Source organism: Schistocerca nitens, chromosome 2 (genome assembly GCF_023898315.1).
Source record: "Schistocerca nitens isolate TAMUIC-IGC-003100 chromosome 2, iqSchNite1.1, whole genome shotgun sequence".
NCBI classification, from domain to species: Eukaryota; Metazoa; Arthropoda; class Insecta; order Orthoptera; family Acrididae; genus Schistocerca; species Schistocerca nitens.
The window spans coordinates 804,421,546-804,438,150 of NC_064615.1; the positions used below are offsets into that span (position 1 = coordinate 804,421,546).

Consider the following 16,605-nt stretch of genomic DNA (forward strand, 5'->3'; position numbering starts at 1 on the left):
AGCCCACATCCTCTCTGGGGGTATCAGACAACTTGTGCAGCAAAGAAGGTATCTAGTCCAGCTCCTAAACTTCATGGAACTAACTAAGCAACAAAAAATTAAGTGAGTACAATTCCTGACATGCTTTTCACTAGTGCCAGCAAAAAGATAGAGAAATTTCAAGTCTCTCTCTCACTACTGAAAAAACCATAGAATTTTATTGATTAGATCTGTATCTAAGTGCACATGTAATGCCTACCCTTGTTAACACAAAGCTCACTACAAAACTGCAGTGGAATTACATGGCTTCCTAAATAAGTGATTCATATGACTGATCAGCTGTCTTTTAGTTTTTGTGCGAGTCTAGCATTGATAACCATCCAGCACATCTATTGCATTAATTTCCATTATTGTGCAATGTTTCTGATTCATTACTGATGCAGTTATCGTAAAATACATTTTCAGTCAGTACAAAAGTGATGACAAATAAAATGGGAAAAGTGATCAGGAAAGAAAAGGAGTTTGGGAAAGGGTGGAATGTAATATAGTTTAATCACCTATCAACAATGAAATCACTGGAGTCAGTGCCAAGATGGACAAGGACAGGGTAGGAAATCGACCTTGGTAATCATTCTAATATTCACCTCCAATGATTCAAAGCAATCAGAAAGGGTTTGACCACCACTCCAAGTGAATATGCAGTCAGTGTCCTAAACACTGTACTAACAGTTGGTAGCTTCTTTGGAGCAGTACTGAAGTCTTGAATTTGAAAATACTGCAAAATTTTAAGTATTGCACAGCACCCAGATAATATCAGTTTACTTTAGTAATATCCAATGCACAAAGCTTTACAGTTAATTTACAGTTAAAATTGAATTCTATGTTAGATTAAATTCTTGCTGCTCAGATTTTGCCACTTGGGCAAACATAAGTGCTTTCAGTGGTTTATTTTATAAGAGTGTGAATGTAGCATCTATGTACAAATCCAATGATTTGACACTTTATTAGTCCTAGGATTTTTTTTCCTCCATTATGTAACAGGAATTTCAGATTTTGTTAGTGAATGCTGTACATAAAAAAAAGAAACAAGTTAAACCATGGTTCACATTCCACATAAAACTCTCAGTGTAAGTCAGTGGTCACCAGCAGCATATTGACTATTGTTGCAACATGGTGTGGTAAGTGCATCAGACATAGAAGTAATCACAAAGCGTTTCTCGGTCTGTGCTGTCAAGTGATGATGTCAATGCTCCTGTGGAAGTATCAACTCTACACATTGGGCCATTGTCAGTATATGCTGGCTAACTGCCTGCCATCATAGTAGCATCACAATCCTCTTGTAGAGTGGCTTAGTCGACCGCTAGTACTTTACAACTTCCATCTGTGACGAGATGTGACCGACATGCTGAGCTAGATAATATGAAGTCCAAAATGTACTGCAGGACCTACCAGGTATGAATTGTGGTCAAGCCACAAGGAGTCTACTGTGAGAAGTGTGAAACATGTGGTAAGAGGAAAGTGCGCTGTGCACATGCGCAGTACCACATGCAAAGTTCTTGTGGCAAAACATCAGCCTTATCATTATTAGTAGTTGGTAGTTCAGGCTGTAATGCTGGCGTCAGATGACATGCTCTCAAGCTGCTGCTGCTGCTGCTGCTACTTCTCCTGGTGCAGTGCTTGTAAGGGCATGGCCTATTTCCTTCCCCGTCCTTGACAGAATCTGAGCTTGTGCTCCATCTCTAATGGCATCGATGTCGATGGCACGTTGAACTGTAGGTTCGTTCGTTCCTTCCTGCCTGGTGCAGCGATAAGCCTGTCTGACATTACAGCAAGCAATGCACTGCCTTGCATGGGATATGCAAGCAGAGGAATTTTAATAATGAAAGAAAGATGCATGGAAGGAAGCTTAGAGTTGAGCATATCTTCAAGAGGCAAAGTACAAGCTGGGATTGGACAAGCGTAAGGAAGGAAATCGGACGTGTCCTTTTCAGAGAAACTAACGCAGCATTTGCCTTAAGTGGTTGAAGTGAACTACAGAAAACATAAATCTGGGTTGCCAGAGGATTATTTCAATCCTCGTCCTTCTAAATGCGAGTCTAGTGCCTTACCTTTGTGCCACATTATTCGATCTGCATCAGTTCCATTGGCTAATGTTGGGCTGATGAAATCACATAATTGGGCAACGCAGGACCAGAAACTTGTGTCCCAACAGTTGAGTAACGGTATAATTCCTTCAAAGACAGGATTAAGTGCAACAAACTCGTGGGAATACGTGCCAAGACGTACAACAGGCTGATTTAGCTAGAAAAAAAGGGGGAAAAATTGCAGCTGAAGTCAAAGAAATATAAAGCTACTATAAATTATTCTTTCATTTTCAGAGCTCTACATTTTCCTAAGTACTAAATGTACACATATGATTGATAGATGAATAGAATCGTAATCTCACCAAGCTTGCATTGTGCCTACCGGCTGGCGTTGCAATGCCTAGACAAAATGCAGTAAGCACTTGAGGTTGAACATTTCGCCTCTGGGTAGATATGCAGCGACGAAGCAACCTTCCATTTATCTGGAAACTTAATCGCCTCAGTATGAAAGTGTGGGGCACTGAAAATCCTCATGGAATTGTGGCGCGTGAACGAGGTAGCCAAAGGTTTTCTGTGCAATCTCACAGACGAAGCCATAGGCGCCTTTTTTCTTCGGTGAGAAGACTATGACGGGAATCTCTTACCTACATACGTTTTAGTTGTGGTTTTTTCCACAACAGACTGCTGGTTCCGAGAATTTTATCTTCCAACAAGACAGTGCACCAGCTCGTTGGGGCATCGGTGTTCAGCATCGCTGGATTGGGCATAGTGGTGAAGATGATCTGGTCCCATTCCCTTGACCCCCATTTCGCCTAACCTAACGCCTTTTAACTTTTTCCTTTGGGCATACATTAAGGGCTGTGTTTACGTACCCCCGCTGCCAAGAACACTAGAACAGCTCAGAGAACGCATCAGTGTTGCTGTGATGACCACTGACAGGATGTTTCTGCATAAAGTATGGAACGAACTTAGTTACCGTTTGGGCATGTGTTCTGTGACCAGGGGGACGGTCGTAGAACATTTGTAGAGAGCAAAATGAAAACTTGATGAGAGTATACTTCTATTCATCAGTCAATCGTAATTGTACATAGTTAGGAAAATATAGAGCTTTCGAAACGAATGAATTATTTACAGCAGCCCTGTATACCGGTACATTGTTGGCAACGTCGGGTGCAGCAGACATATAAAGATCAAGAGATTGGCGCTATGTATAGAAAGAAGTGAGGGAGGGCACCAAATTAGTTTAAGTCAGAGGCCCATGAGAAACATTGGTAGTACTGCATTAGTTCACGCGTATGCAACACAGAATAATTCATTATAGCAGCAATTGCTATAGTGTAGTGTAGGTCTCAGCAGGTTGCAAGCTGGAAGATGTTATTTGCTGTTTTGTTATCGGACCAGCACGGCACCAGCGTTGACCGATTACACCCATGTAGCGTCAGTGACGAGAATATTTCAGCGTGTTATTACGTATTCTTTATGAGCTATCAGCCACTATGAACCATCTCGAAGAAAACGTACTCTTAAGCCTCTTGAATGTGTAGCGTCAGACAAGTTTGTGTTACAAAAAAGCTGGAGATGAAACTTCTGACACAGTGAAACTGTGTGCCAGATCGACACTCCAAGCTGGAAACGGAGAGATCCTGCGCTCTACGTAAATCAATAAGTTTCAATACGCCGTATGCTGCACTGCACACAGACTATATTCAGTAAAGTGCTGCAGTGAGGAACACCGGTTCCATGCAGAGAACTGACTCAACCGCCACTAGAGGCGTCGTGATAAAATTTTCCCCAAAACACAAAAGCGAAAGCTGAAGTGTTTCCTCTAAAGACGAAGCAAGGAGCAGTGGCTAGGGCACCGGTCTCGTAATTGTTAGCGGAATAGCTTTATCTCCTGCCCGTCTATCCCGACTATGTTTCCCGCGTTTACACTGATTTCTCCCCTAATAAATTGTTCTTTAAACAGGCCTGGGCAGCTTTCCTTTCCCACGTTTTCGAACAGCGCTAATGTTCAGCCTCTAATAACCTGGTCGTCATTAAAATCTGGCTTCCTTTTTTTAATTTTTTTTTATATATTAATGTAGATAATGGGGACGTATTCTGTTCAACAAGGTCCCTTTCTAAAGATCTGGATACTAAGGAGACGTTAAGGGCTGGTTTCTTTGTGGCATATTCACGATATTAGAGAACTATTTTTACATGCACTTGCACCGTAAAGTAAATTTGCAGTTCTACGTGACGGTACGTCGTCTAGTAGAACATATTGCTACCAAATCAAAAGTTTTTAAACGCCTTTAGAAATGTAAATAGATGTACGCCTTTAGAAATGTAAATAGATGTAAGGTTCTTTGCAGCCAGACTTCACTGACGTATTTAAGTAGAAAATAACAGTCCACAAATAATGGTAGTACGGAAGATTGTAGACAGAGAGAAACAGCTACCGGTCATGTAGTCAACTCACCTTCAGCATGTGCAAATCACTCCCACAAAAACCGGCAAACGCTACTTTGATGAGGACATCGGTATCGTGACTCACTTTCGGGACGGGCACGCGTTTTAAACTCAGTGACAATGTCTTAGGGTCGAACTGCAGCGCATCCATAACGTCTGCCGGCATCTCCACAATGCTACTGTATCACGCACTACACACTCACTTCTCGCGTAACAGGCCGCTGTGCTGACCTGACGCTGTCTCGTGCTTTTAAATACAGCCTTCGGCAAGTCACGTGACCACCGACGCTGCGCCTCGAAATTCTTAACGGCAGCGTAGCCGAAGCATTCATGTTCAGCGCATTCACCTTCTTTTCAATAGACAGATAACATTTTTCGGGCGTCGGATAAACGCCCTCCTTCGAAAGCGCCGGGCCATTCCAGAAGCTTCGCTGGTAGGCGGAACTCACTTCCCCCTCTCAGCTGCTCGTGACAACAACTGCTGCCGACAGAGACCGTTAATGGAACGTCAGGCTCTCTAGCTGATCACAGCGAGATTATGCCATCTAGCCAATATACTATACTTCAATCTGGGAGGGCAACACAGGCTAAGCATTTTTCAAAAAATACTCGGAGAGTAATCCCTCTAATAACTTTGCTCGCAGACATTACTATCGGTCAACCTCTAAGTGCTCTTTAATATTTTTGTTCTATTTTATGCAGCATGAAGTGATTGCAGAAAGACTGTGATTGAAAAAAAAAGTTTTTATTTGCTGCAAAATAAATTTTGCTGTTGCATTCACGATTTTGTTTATATATTTGTTGTGCGATGAATCCCGGAAAATAATTCCCTATACGAAGTCCGTTTTTCTTGTACTAAGACACTTGTATCCGTATGTCTGCCATTTGTGTGCTGCTGGATTGTCCTGGTGCTATTACCGTAATATGAACACGCGCAATTTTATAATCTCTGTGTGTCTTTCTCTATAATTAATCGCGAATTTGGTTTTCACTCTTATTTACTGATTTCTTTTTGTCCTCATACGGAGAACATCGCAACTGTCGATAGAGAAGGATACATTAGTAATTACAAAATTGCGTGTGTTCATATTACTCTAAAAGTACCAGAATGATGCAGTAACTCACACATCGCAAACATAACGAATAAAAATACCGCAGTACACGAAAAACGCACTTAATGATTATAATTATTTTCCGAAACGCGTCATGTGGAAAATAAAGACAGAAAAATCTTGACTGGCAGCATAGGTTATTTTTCGCATTACAGGCAATTACACTGATGAGCCAAAACATCACGACCACTGCAGCCGCAATATCGAATGCCTCCTGGTAGTTTCGCGGGAACGTGACGCTATAAGGAAAGAATGTAAACGAAAGAAAGGCGAATGGGCAGTCAAAATGGTTCAAATGGCTCTGAGCACTAAGGGACTTAACATCTGAGGTCATTAGTCCCGTAGACTTAGAACTACTTAAACCTAACTAACCTAAGGACATCACACACATCCATGCCCGAGGCAGGATTCGAACCTGCGACCGTAGCAGTCGCGCGGTTCCGGACTGAAGCGCCTAGAACCGCTCGGCCACCGCGGCCGGCGTAATGGGCAGTCATTACAGCGAATATAAGGGCCGCAAATATAGAAATCCAACGACATGAGCGGTTTTGACCAAGGAAACGTTGTTATCGCTCTGCGGCTGGAAACGAAAATCTCTGAAACGGCGAAGCTGGTCGGTCGCCTGTTGGCGTACTGCTGTCATGAGCACCTATGGAAAGTGGTTGAAGGATGCTGAAATAACGAGTAGGTCGCATGGTATTGGACGACCATGTCTCATCACAAAACGTAGACGTTGGAGGATCCCTCACTGTGTAATCCAGGATAGGCAGCGATGTATGGCAGATCTGACGACAGAGTGCATTACTGGTGCAGGCCCAAGTGTTTCGGAGCACACCGTTCAAAGACCATTATTGAACATGGAGCTCCACATGTTCCTGTGTCGACCAAAGACATAGTTATGATTCCAGTGGGCACAGCACCACTGAGTTTCCACCGTGAATCAATAGAGACGCGTCGCCCGTCGAATGAATCGCATTTCTTGTTACACCAGGTCGATGACTGGGTCCTTACGCATCGTCATCCACGCGAATGGATGCACGAAACATACACCGCGTCACAAATGCAGGCCGGTGAGAGCGGAATTACGAGGAGCGTTTGAAAAGTCAGTGCAAAAATAAAAGCTACTTACGTGTTTGGGGTAAACCTTTTTTTTATTTTTCGACATTGTCTACTTTTAGACTTATACACTTCGTCCAACGCTGTTCTAATTCGTTGATCCCTTCCGAATAATAGGAATTGTCCAAGACTTCAAAATAGTTACTAGTTGCTGCAATCACCTCCTCGTATGAATAAAATCTTTGTCCCGTCAGCCATTTCTTCAAATTGGGGAACAAATAGCAGTCCGAAGGAGTCAAGTCTGGAGAGTAGGGGGGATGTGAAACGAGTTGGAATCCTATTTCCATTAATTTTGCGACTACAACTGCTGAGGTGTGTACTGGTGCATTGTCGTGATGGAAAAGGACTTTTTTGCGGTCCAATCGCCGGCGTTTTTCTTGCAACTCTGTTTTCAAACGGTCCAATAACGAAGAATAATATGCACCTGCAATAGTTTTACTCTTTTCCAGATAGTCGATGAGGATTTTCCCTTGCGAATCCCAAAAGACTGTCGCCATTACCTTTCTGGCCGAGGGAATGGTCTTCACCTTTTTTGGTGCAGATTCTCCCTTGGTAACCCATTGTTTAGATTGTTGTCTGGTCTCAGGAGTATAGTAATGTATCCATGTTTCATCCACAGTGAAGAAACGACACTTAAAGTCCTGAGGATTCTTCCTGAACAGCTGCAAACCATCCTTGTAACACTTCACACGATTCCGCTTTTGGTCAAGCGTGAGCAATCGCAGAACCCACCTTGCAGATGCTTTCTCATGTCCAAAAGTTTATGCAAAATATTATGTACTCGTTCATTCGAGATGCCCACAGCACTATGAATCACACACCTTAACTCTTCTGTCGTCCATCACCAAATCATGGATTTTATCAATGATTTCTGGAGTCGTAACTTCCACAGGGTGTCCAGAACGTTCAGCACCACTTGTGCCCATATGGCCACTCAGAAAATTTTGAAACCATTTATAAACTGTTCTAATCGAAAGTGCAGAGTCACCGTAATGTTTATCAAACTTCTCTTTAGTCTCCTGAGGCGTTTTGCCTTTCATAAAGTAATGTTTAATCATCACACGAAATTCTTTTTCGTCCATTTTTGACAATCACTCGACTTCCTTGATTCGCACGAATGCCAAACACAAAGAAATAGACCAATATGGCTGAAAGTGTGTGTGCGTTCTTTCCAGAGATGCTACTAACTAAACATGGCCTCAATACGCGCCGCTGGTGCCATCTCTCGGCCTTCGCACGGACTTTTCAAACGCCCCTCGTGTGCTATAGGTTACATTGAGTTGGGCTTCCATGGAATCTGTGGTGGTAATCGAAGGCATAATGACAGCAGCGAACTACATGAACATTATTGCGGACCACCTGCCTCGATTCATGCATGAAGTATCCCCATGAAGCGATGACATCTTCCAGCAGAATAACTGTCCGTGTTACAAGGGCAGAATCGCGTTATTGTGGTCTGAAGAGCATTATAGTGAACTCACATTGATGACTTGGTCAGCAAAAGCGCCTGATCTGTACTCACTGGACATATATCAGGCGCCAGATGCATGGCAGTAAACCACCATCTCGTAATTTACGGGAATTGCTTGACCTATCTGTAGACATCTGGCGCCACGTGCTTCAGGAATCCTGTAAAGGACTTGTAGAATCCATGCCAAGCGGAACCTCTGTTGTACCGGGTTCCAAAAGTACAATCACACGCTATTAACCCTCAGCCGCTCGAGCAATTGGGAGCAACGTTAGTGCTCGCGCGGCAGCATTTACAGCCAGGAATTGGCTTTCATTTTCGAATGGTCATGCATTATTACACTGGAATATAGAGTCAAATCAGTCAGTGTCAAGCTCACGCGCCGTAAAGTGAGCTGATAGATAACCAGGTATTACGTGAGAATCAGGTGCGTAAAAAGTTACATGTTGAAGAGGTGGTGTAAATGCCGCTCACGCGAGCGCCCCAAGGAACAAGTGTTCGTAATCTTTTGGCTCATCGGTGTACAAAGCATTGTGGACGAACAAGGGGACCATCTTTCTCAGCGTCACTTGCCGGGCTTTGCACACGGCACAGTTGAACTTTAACTAAGGTCACACCATAGTAATCCTTTGCGTGAGCACCAGTGCATTAACAGTGTAGTTTATAGAGTATGGTGACGAAAGTCATGGGATAGCGATTTGAACATATAGAGACGACGGTGGTGTCGAGTACACAATGTATATAGAGGAAGTGCGTTGGCGCAGCTGTTATTTGTACTCAGATGATTGACGTGAAAAGGATACCGACGCGAATGTGGCCGCACGATGGGATTTAACACACTTTGAACGTGCGACATTCCATTTCCGGAAGTCGTTAGGGAATTCAGTATTTCGCGATAAACAGCAGTGACGGGTTTACAAGGGGGAGGGGGGCACAGGGACACGTCCCCAGACGCTGTTAATATACAACATAAAACATCGCTAGTCAGAGCATTGTACTCGTGTTCATGACCCACGCAATTTGCAACTGTGGCCGATAGATGGTTGCAGTAGAGGCATTACTGTGTTTGCTTCCCGCTGTGCGTTAAACAGGAGAGAACATGAGCGGTTCTAAACGACAAAGGACACTTCACTGGTTTCTTTGAAAAACTTAGAAGGTCAAAATGAAATTAATATTGGGGAAGGGGCATCACTTTCAGCGACTGTAGATTCAGCTTCTACTAGTAATTCCTCCGTAAGTCATGTGAGTGGTTTATGTGATGACGAGACTATTGAGGATGAATATCATATCGGTCAATTGGTGAGGAGAAGTCGACATCTTACGGACAAGGAAATATTTCAATGGTTAATGTGCATCTGGGTACCTCCTACCATATTTTGCTTTCCGCAAGTTGCAGAAGGCAATAAAACGCGATAGTCGTAGAGAAAACTGCCAGAAGAAAATTGGCTGGCCTGCAGCAACAAATTAAGCGACGGATTTTGTAAAACTTGCGTTCTCTTTGGAATAGCGGAAGGAGATAACAACGATGTAAAATTAGGAAGCTTAGAGAATGTATAAGAAAGTAACTGAAATTACACACAGTCACCGAGAGAAAGAGTATTATAAGAGAAATATGGTTGCTTGGCAGAACTGTTTTCATGTGACTGAAGGGAAGTCAACGGATGTTTTAACGGGAATGGATGACGTCAGAAAGAAAAGAGTGGACGAAAACAGAAGAAACTAATCCCAATTTGTTATGTGGAGCGCAGAATGTATCCTTGCAGGGCCATAGAGATGACGGTTTGTTGATTGGTGAACGCAGTCAGGAGACGGCCGGGAATTATTGGAATTTACTTCAGAGGAAAACTTTCGTGCTTTACTGAAATTTTGAATTGACGCAGGCGATGGAATATTACTACATACAACACATGCGCCGGCCGTTGTGACCGAGCGGTTCTAGGCGCTTCAGTCTGGAACCGCGCGACCGCTACGGTCGCAGGCTCGAATCCTGCCTTGGGCATGGATGTGTGTGATGTCCTTAGGTTAGTTAGGTTTAAGTAGTTTTAATTCTAGGGGACTGATGACTTCAGATGTTAAGTTACATAGTGCTCATAGCCATTTGAACCATTTGAACAACACATACAGTCGGTCTCAAAAAATCCCAGTTACATCAGTAAGACAACACCAAATTATTTAATGGATTGCCATGCTGATGTTATTACCGGAAAAATGGTTAATTCCATAAAGCAATCCAAATTTTTCACCATAATAGCACATGAGACAACTGACATAAGCACTTCTGAACAGTTATCGCTAAGCATACGTTTCTTTGATGTTGAGAATAGTGTTGTAAGAGAAGAATTTCTAAAATTTATTGTTGTTACTAACCTGACGGGTGAAAACTTAGCAAGCATCATCTTTCAGGATACTGAATGGCATTGAAGTAGCCGATTGCCGAGGACAATCCTATGATGGAGGAGCGAATATGATTGGTAAATGTAAAGCATTTCAAGCAATTATGTCACAGGAACGGCCGTTAGCAAGTTATAGTCATTGTGCTAGTCACAGGCTCAATTTTGCACTAAGCAAAGCCTGTACTCTAAGCAGTACCATCAATCCTCGTTGCTGGGCCGCATGGCGAGCGACGAGTCATATTGGTATCCCAACACTGACCGCGGCGTCTCCAGACCCGTCTTCGCTGGTCATCGGGGCTCATTTCGAAGCGAACTCATCCCTGAAGACAATTCTACTCCAGTCAATGAGATTCCAGGCCGAAGATTTGTCTGAAGACGCCCCGGACAGCAGTGGGATACGAACCTGATTGTCGGCCGCTGCACGTCCCGACAAGTGGGAGTGGTGGTCTGGGGTCCATTTCTTTTCATAGCAAGACCCCTTTGGTTGTCATCTGCGGCAGTCTTACAGCACAGCAATATGTCGACGATGTTCTACATCCGTTTTGTTGCCCTTCATGGCAAGCCATCCTGGGCTTATATTTCAACAAGGTAATGCTCGCCCGCACATTGCGAGAATTTCTCGTGCTTGTCTTCACGCTTACCAGATCCTTCCTTGGCCAACAAGGTAGCCGGATCTCTCCTCAGCTGAAAACATTTGGAACGTTATGGGCAGGGCCCTCCATCCAGCTCGGGATTTTGACGATCTAACGCGCCAGTTGGACAGATTTTGGCACGATACCCCTCAGGAGGACATCCAACCACTGTATCAATCAATGCCAAACCGAATAACTGCTTGCATAAGGTCCAGAGATGCGCCAACGTATTGTTGTATATTGTATATTAACCGGGGACCTAGAAACGACGGAGAGGCTCCGTCCTCGCCGCAGCCTCAGTGGTCCACAACCCCACGACGACTACCGCAGTCCACCTCACCCCTCCGCCGCCCCACACCGAACCCAGGGTTACTGCGCGGTTTGGTCCCCGGTGGCTGGCTCACAGGACTTCGACACAAGTCCGCCAGGCGGACTCGTGCCGGGGACCAGGCGCTCCTTCCCACTCCCGAAAGCCGTGCGTTAGATCGCTCGGCTAACCGGGCGGGCAACGTATTGTTGACTTGTTCAATTTATGAAGCTCTTTCTCTTGAATAAACCAGCCAGTTTTTCTGAAACTGTAATCATTTGTTTTTCTGCACATGCACATCACAACTGCTCATTCCCGTCCCTTTCGTATAATTCCTTCATGGTGTTCCATTTTTTTCTTTTTGTTTATTGCCTTAGAGTGTATCTTTCTAACAATAGTAGTAGTGGGCAATGAGGAAAAGAATTAATGAAAAGGAAAGAACTAATTGTGGCCATCATCAAAATGGAAGGAGATGAAAAATAAGGAAATGGAGAAGAATGAGGAGCTTAAAAGTAACAGGTCAAGGAGACATGGTTTTTACCACAGAAATAAGGAAACCATGCTGTTGATACAGGAAAAGGATGATGTTGAAGGATAAATGTTTGTAGGTAACCGCTGGTTGGACCACTTTCACTTAACGTCATTGACCTAACCAGTAACTGCGTAAGATAGCAGAAAATTGAGAAACGAAAATATAAGAAAAATGCTTCGGGATCTTTTTCATGGAGTCTTATCTTTTGCATCTTACGTAGATTACTTGGAAACTTCTTCAAAGAACTGATCGCTTTAGTGGAGAAGGATAGAATTACGACATTATCCATTGATAATGGACAGATCGCATTTTCTATTATAGTTGCGGTGATGTGATATTTGACACGTTGTCAGGTGTACTTTCGAAATAATAAAAGTTAACTTACTTTTCTTCTACCTGTCTTTTTTTCATTTGACTGCCCCTTATAGTTTCGGCAATTATTTCCACTTCACTCAACGCAAGATCAGCAATTAATTAGGGAATTGAGACTGTACATTGTATAAAACAAAGTAAAAATAGCTATGAGTGTCAGTAACAATTTTTAGGTTTCCGTACTTTAATCGGTAAAAACGGATCCATTATAGCATCACTTTGTTGTCCGTCTGTCTGCCTGTCTGTCCGATTGTTACGGCCCTTTCTCCGGGACTAGTAGAGGTATTGCATAATTAGGTCTACGGTCTGTGTGAAAAATTTAAGCTTTAAATCAATCCAGTCAAACGTTTATGTCACTTATTTTAGTACTCGCAAACTTATTCGTCAAAATATAGAATCAAAAATTTGGTAAGAAGCAAGGTTTCACAATACAAGTAAAGGAAAAATCCGAAAATTCTTCATTTGTAATTATCACACTAAACAATATTTTTTTGCCGTTTGAGTTACAAGGAACCCATAGAGTGCGAGGTCGCAAAAGGCCAATAGACCAATGATATTTACGGCATTCGGTGCCTCACATATTGTCTACCATGCAATTGCAGTATTGGTTGCTAACGGCAGCAGGGGGTGGGACCAGAGGTATCCAATGATGAGCACAGCTTGAGGCTACCAAGAGTAGTTGAACTGCTTAGTCGACGAATAACTCACGACAGTGTTACAGCGCTAGTGGTGTTGATACGAAGCAGAGCATTGGTAACGACAAAGTAAACATTGCATTATATCAACAACAACAGTTGCCGAAGTTAACATTTCGCCACAAAGCAACCCCAGGAATTTCGCAGAGTGAGAAAAAGTGGCAGATGAAATATTAGCGTTTCTGTAAGATGAGTCAGTGGATTGTGCGGTGTCGTATACTCTCTACTGCTCGGGCAATGTACGTGACGAGTACGATGATGATGATACGTGCTTAACAAGTGTGAGTGATATTAAAAATGGTGTCGAGCAATGTAGTTCATCATCCTTGTCAGACAAGGAGCCACAAATCCCGTCTCCGTTGAAACCTAGTAAAGGAGCAATCATTGTCCAAGGAGCGGGTAGTATACACAATTATGTACATGGAGGATCATCCGCAGCATAGTCAAAAAACAATTATGAACAGATTTCGAATAAGTCCTCCGCAATATGACAGAGCAGTGCAGGGGTGGCGAGATTTCGGCTTGCGGTCCATGCCTGGGTCCGAATGCCAAAGCGTTCAGCCTGTCTACACATTCCCCGGTCCCGGGTTTGATTTTCGGCGGGGTCAGGGATTTTCACCTGTCTCGATATGACTGGGTGTTTGTGTTGCCCTCATCATTTCATCATCATTCATGAAAGTGGCGAGGTTGGACTGAGAAAAGGTTGGGAATTTGTACGGGAGCTGATGACCGCGCAGTTGAGCGCCCCACAAACCAAACATCATCATCTTCACATTCCCCAACCACCATGTTGCGCAGTCTGAGCGTGTGGAGGGGAAGACGGGAAAACAGCGAACGCGCCGCATTTCAATGGCAGTACAGTCGTACTGTGTACGACTTGCTTTTGTATTTCACGTTTCCCAGAATATAGATCACAAACAAAAGCAGTTTTTAGTATTAATTATTGTTGATGCACTGAAGACACAATACAACATTTATATGGTATAAGGTGTCAGCATATGGACGGACGCAGACAATTTCACAGAGTTTGGCACTCAAGTTGCCACCTAATCGTGACTTATTTATTTTCTTAATAGAGAAAAAGTCTTTCACACTAATATCTCGATCGAAATATTGTAACAGTTTCGCAACCTCATTATCGGTCTCTAAAACCGTTGAAAACCAGATGTAAGATTGACAGTATCCTCAGAACCTTTATATGTAAAACTATCGTAATTCTTGCAAGGCCACAATGAGTTCATCAGACCTCGCATTTCTTTCACGACAGTGAGCTTAGGGAACTGGAGTATCTTTGTCGGAATGTGTCCTACAGCGCGATTTTCTTTTTAAACGCATCCCCATCAAATCAGAAAGGAGTTACCTTGCATTGTCTTACTGTGGGCAGTGTGCAGTCAAGGGCACTTAAAATGTGAAGTCTCCAATCCATTCCGGATGTTCTAAGTTTCGTTCCTGCACTCCTTTTTTCTTCATAAATTCAACAATAGCGAGATTTAAATTGAATAATCGTTCCCTGCCTGCCCCTTGACTTAACCAACGTACTTTGCAGTAATATATGAAGTATCCATACTCTTCGTTCATTTCCACTGACAACTGTTCAGCTGAAACTGGAATAATGGGTCGACTTCCGAAATTTTACTATTCGTGTCACTAATTTCTTCAAGCGCTCAAGCCTGCAAATTTAGCATAAGTGCTTCTTGATGTACAGAACAATGAATTTCGTCTGTCGATCGTTATAATTTTTTGCACTTTCATTGTCAACTAAAAGTTTAAATTCTTTCTGCATGGTACTATAATGTCGTTTCGTAGGAAATAACCTGTTCCCGTCGCTTATGCAAACTGAAAATTCCCGTCCCTCTGTTCTGTATATCCATTCATTTTAAAGGATTGTGACGATGGATCTCTAGGCCTTTTTTTTTTTTTTTTTTTGCGCAAACAGCCACTGGACCTGTGAACGTTCTTCATCCCACGAACAAATAGCGAAGGGTAAACAGTGCTGATACCACGATTCTGCCCAACTCAAGAGAGTTGTGCCGACCGCGAAACGCCGCAGCGCAATGTTAAATGAAATGTCGCGCTGTTCCGGGTACTTCCGAGAATGACCGAACAAAGCCGAGCGACAGGCCGGCCCTTGGCCCGAACGTGGGCTGCACATGCTGCAGGCGTGAAGTTTGGCACGCCCTGGGCGGCCGTGGTGGAGTGCATAAGAAAAACCACGGATATTCAAGAGAGGACAAAACGTACTTGTTACAAAAACTAGTGTTTGCGCATTTCAAGGATGCTCAATACATGTTACAGGGTGTGCATTACAGTGACCTATTATGCGCATCAAATTGCGCACTACATAGATCACCGTGATTTCAAGGAATGGTTGCATAATTTCAAACAGTGCTACAGAATTGAAAAATACGTAAGATATCGAAATTTCAAACAAAGCGTCACCTTGACAATGTACGGCGAGCTGGGGAAATGGCTCAAAAATTTGTAGATCGTTCAGTAAGGAATTTGTTTTCAACTGCGATCAATATGGATTTGAAGAGGAAGTTTGTATGAAAGGAAACCTGGGAATTAGATGTATCAAGAGAATTGTATCAAGATTAACTAACACCAATGCCTCAACGCATTGATATACAATTGTGCCTACAGCTAATCTGGACGGTAAATTGGCTGGTAAGTTATTCATTGTGCTGCGAGGAGTTTGCCTTGCTCTGCCCCCTTCCGATTCTTTCCCATGTGTGTGATCTTGCAAGGGCAAGAGGGAATATTCACGTCACAGCAAGCAAGAGTGAGAAAATGGGCGTAGGAGAACAACTATGCTACGAGCAATACTTTTGCTCAGTATCTGGTCAAAATAACTTGCTTTTGTTTGATTCCTGGGCTGCATATAAAAATCATACTCCTGAAAAGTCTGTGACACTGCAGTTCATACCACCTGGAACCACTGGACAAATTCAGCATCTAGATGTTTCTTTTTTCTGCGCCTAAAAAATATATTACCGCATTATCTGCAGCTACGCCTTAAAGTATAGACAGTTTTACGATGCGCTCTGCACCTCCCGGACACTCATTTTCTGTTGCCCTCTTATGAGTCATTAGCAGCTAATATTTTCTGTCATAATTGTTTAACACAACACTTTCAAATGAGCGTTCTTAAAGATTGAACTTGCGACCTCGCATTCAAGTGTTTCCTTGTTAGAATCAAGGGTACTCCCCCCCAATTTAGAATATAAAATGTGACAAGAAGTAAGGTTTCACAGTCCAAATAAAGAAAAAATCCGAAAATTGTTAACCTGTAGTTGAATCGATAGTTTGAAGAAGAGAACGAACCCAAAAACCTCCTCTTGTACAAAAAAAAAAAAAAAAAAAAATTCTCCTCTTCTTATTTTTACCTGTGTGTTGACCACACAGTTATATGAGATTTTCTATATTAACCTCGTATCTCAGTACCTTGGATAGACGAAATGGAC

The 16,605-nt window shown here is 43.0% G+C and overlaps 1 protein-coding gene across 1 annotated transcript in view; it reads right to left on the reverse strand.

The window, feature by feature from the left end:
• The window catches only part of LOC126237061 (uncharacterized), a 74,879-nt gene extending 70,121 nt beyond the window's left edge, over positions 1–4,758 (reverse strand). The window contains exon 1 of the mRNA XM_049946847.1: positions 4,525–4,758. Within this exon, the coding sequence (XP_049802804.1) occupies positions 4,525–4,680 (156 nt within the window). The 5' untranslated portion in view covers positions 4,681–4,758. The remainder of the gene's footprint in view (positions 1–4,524) is intronic.
• Positions 4,759–16,605: the final 11,847 nt, after the last annotated feature.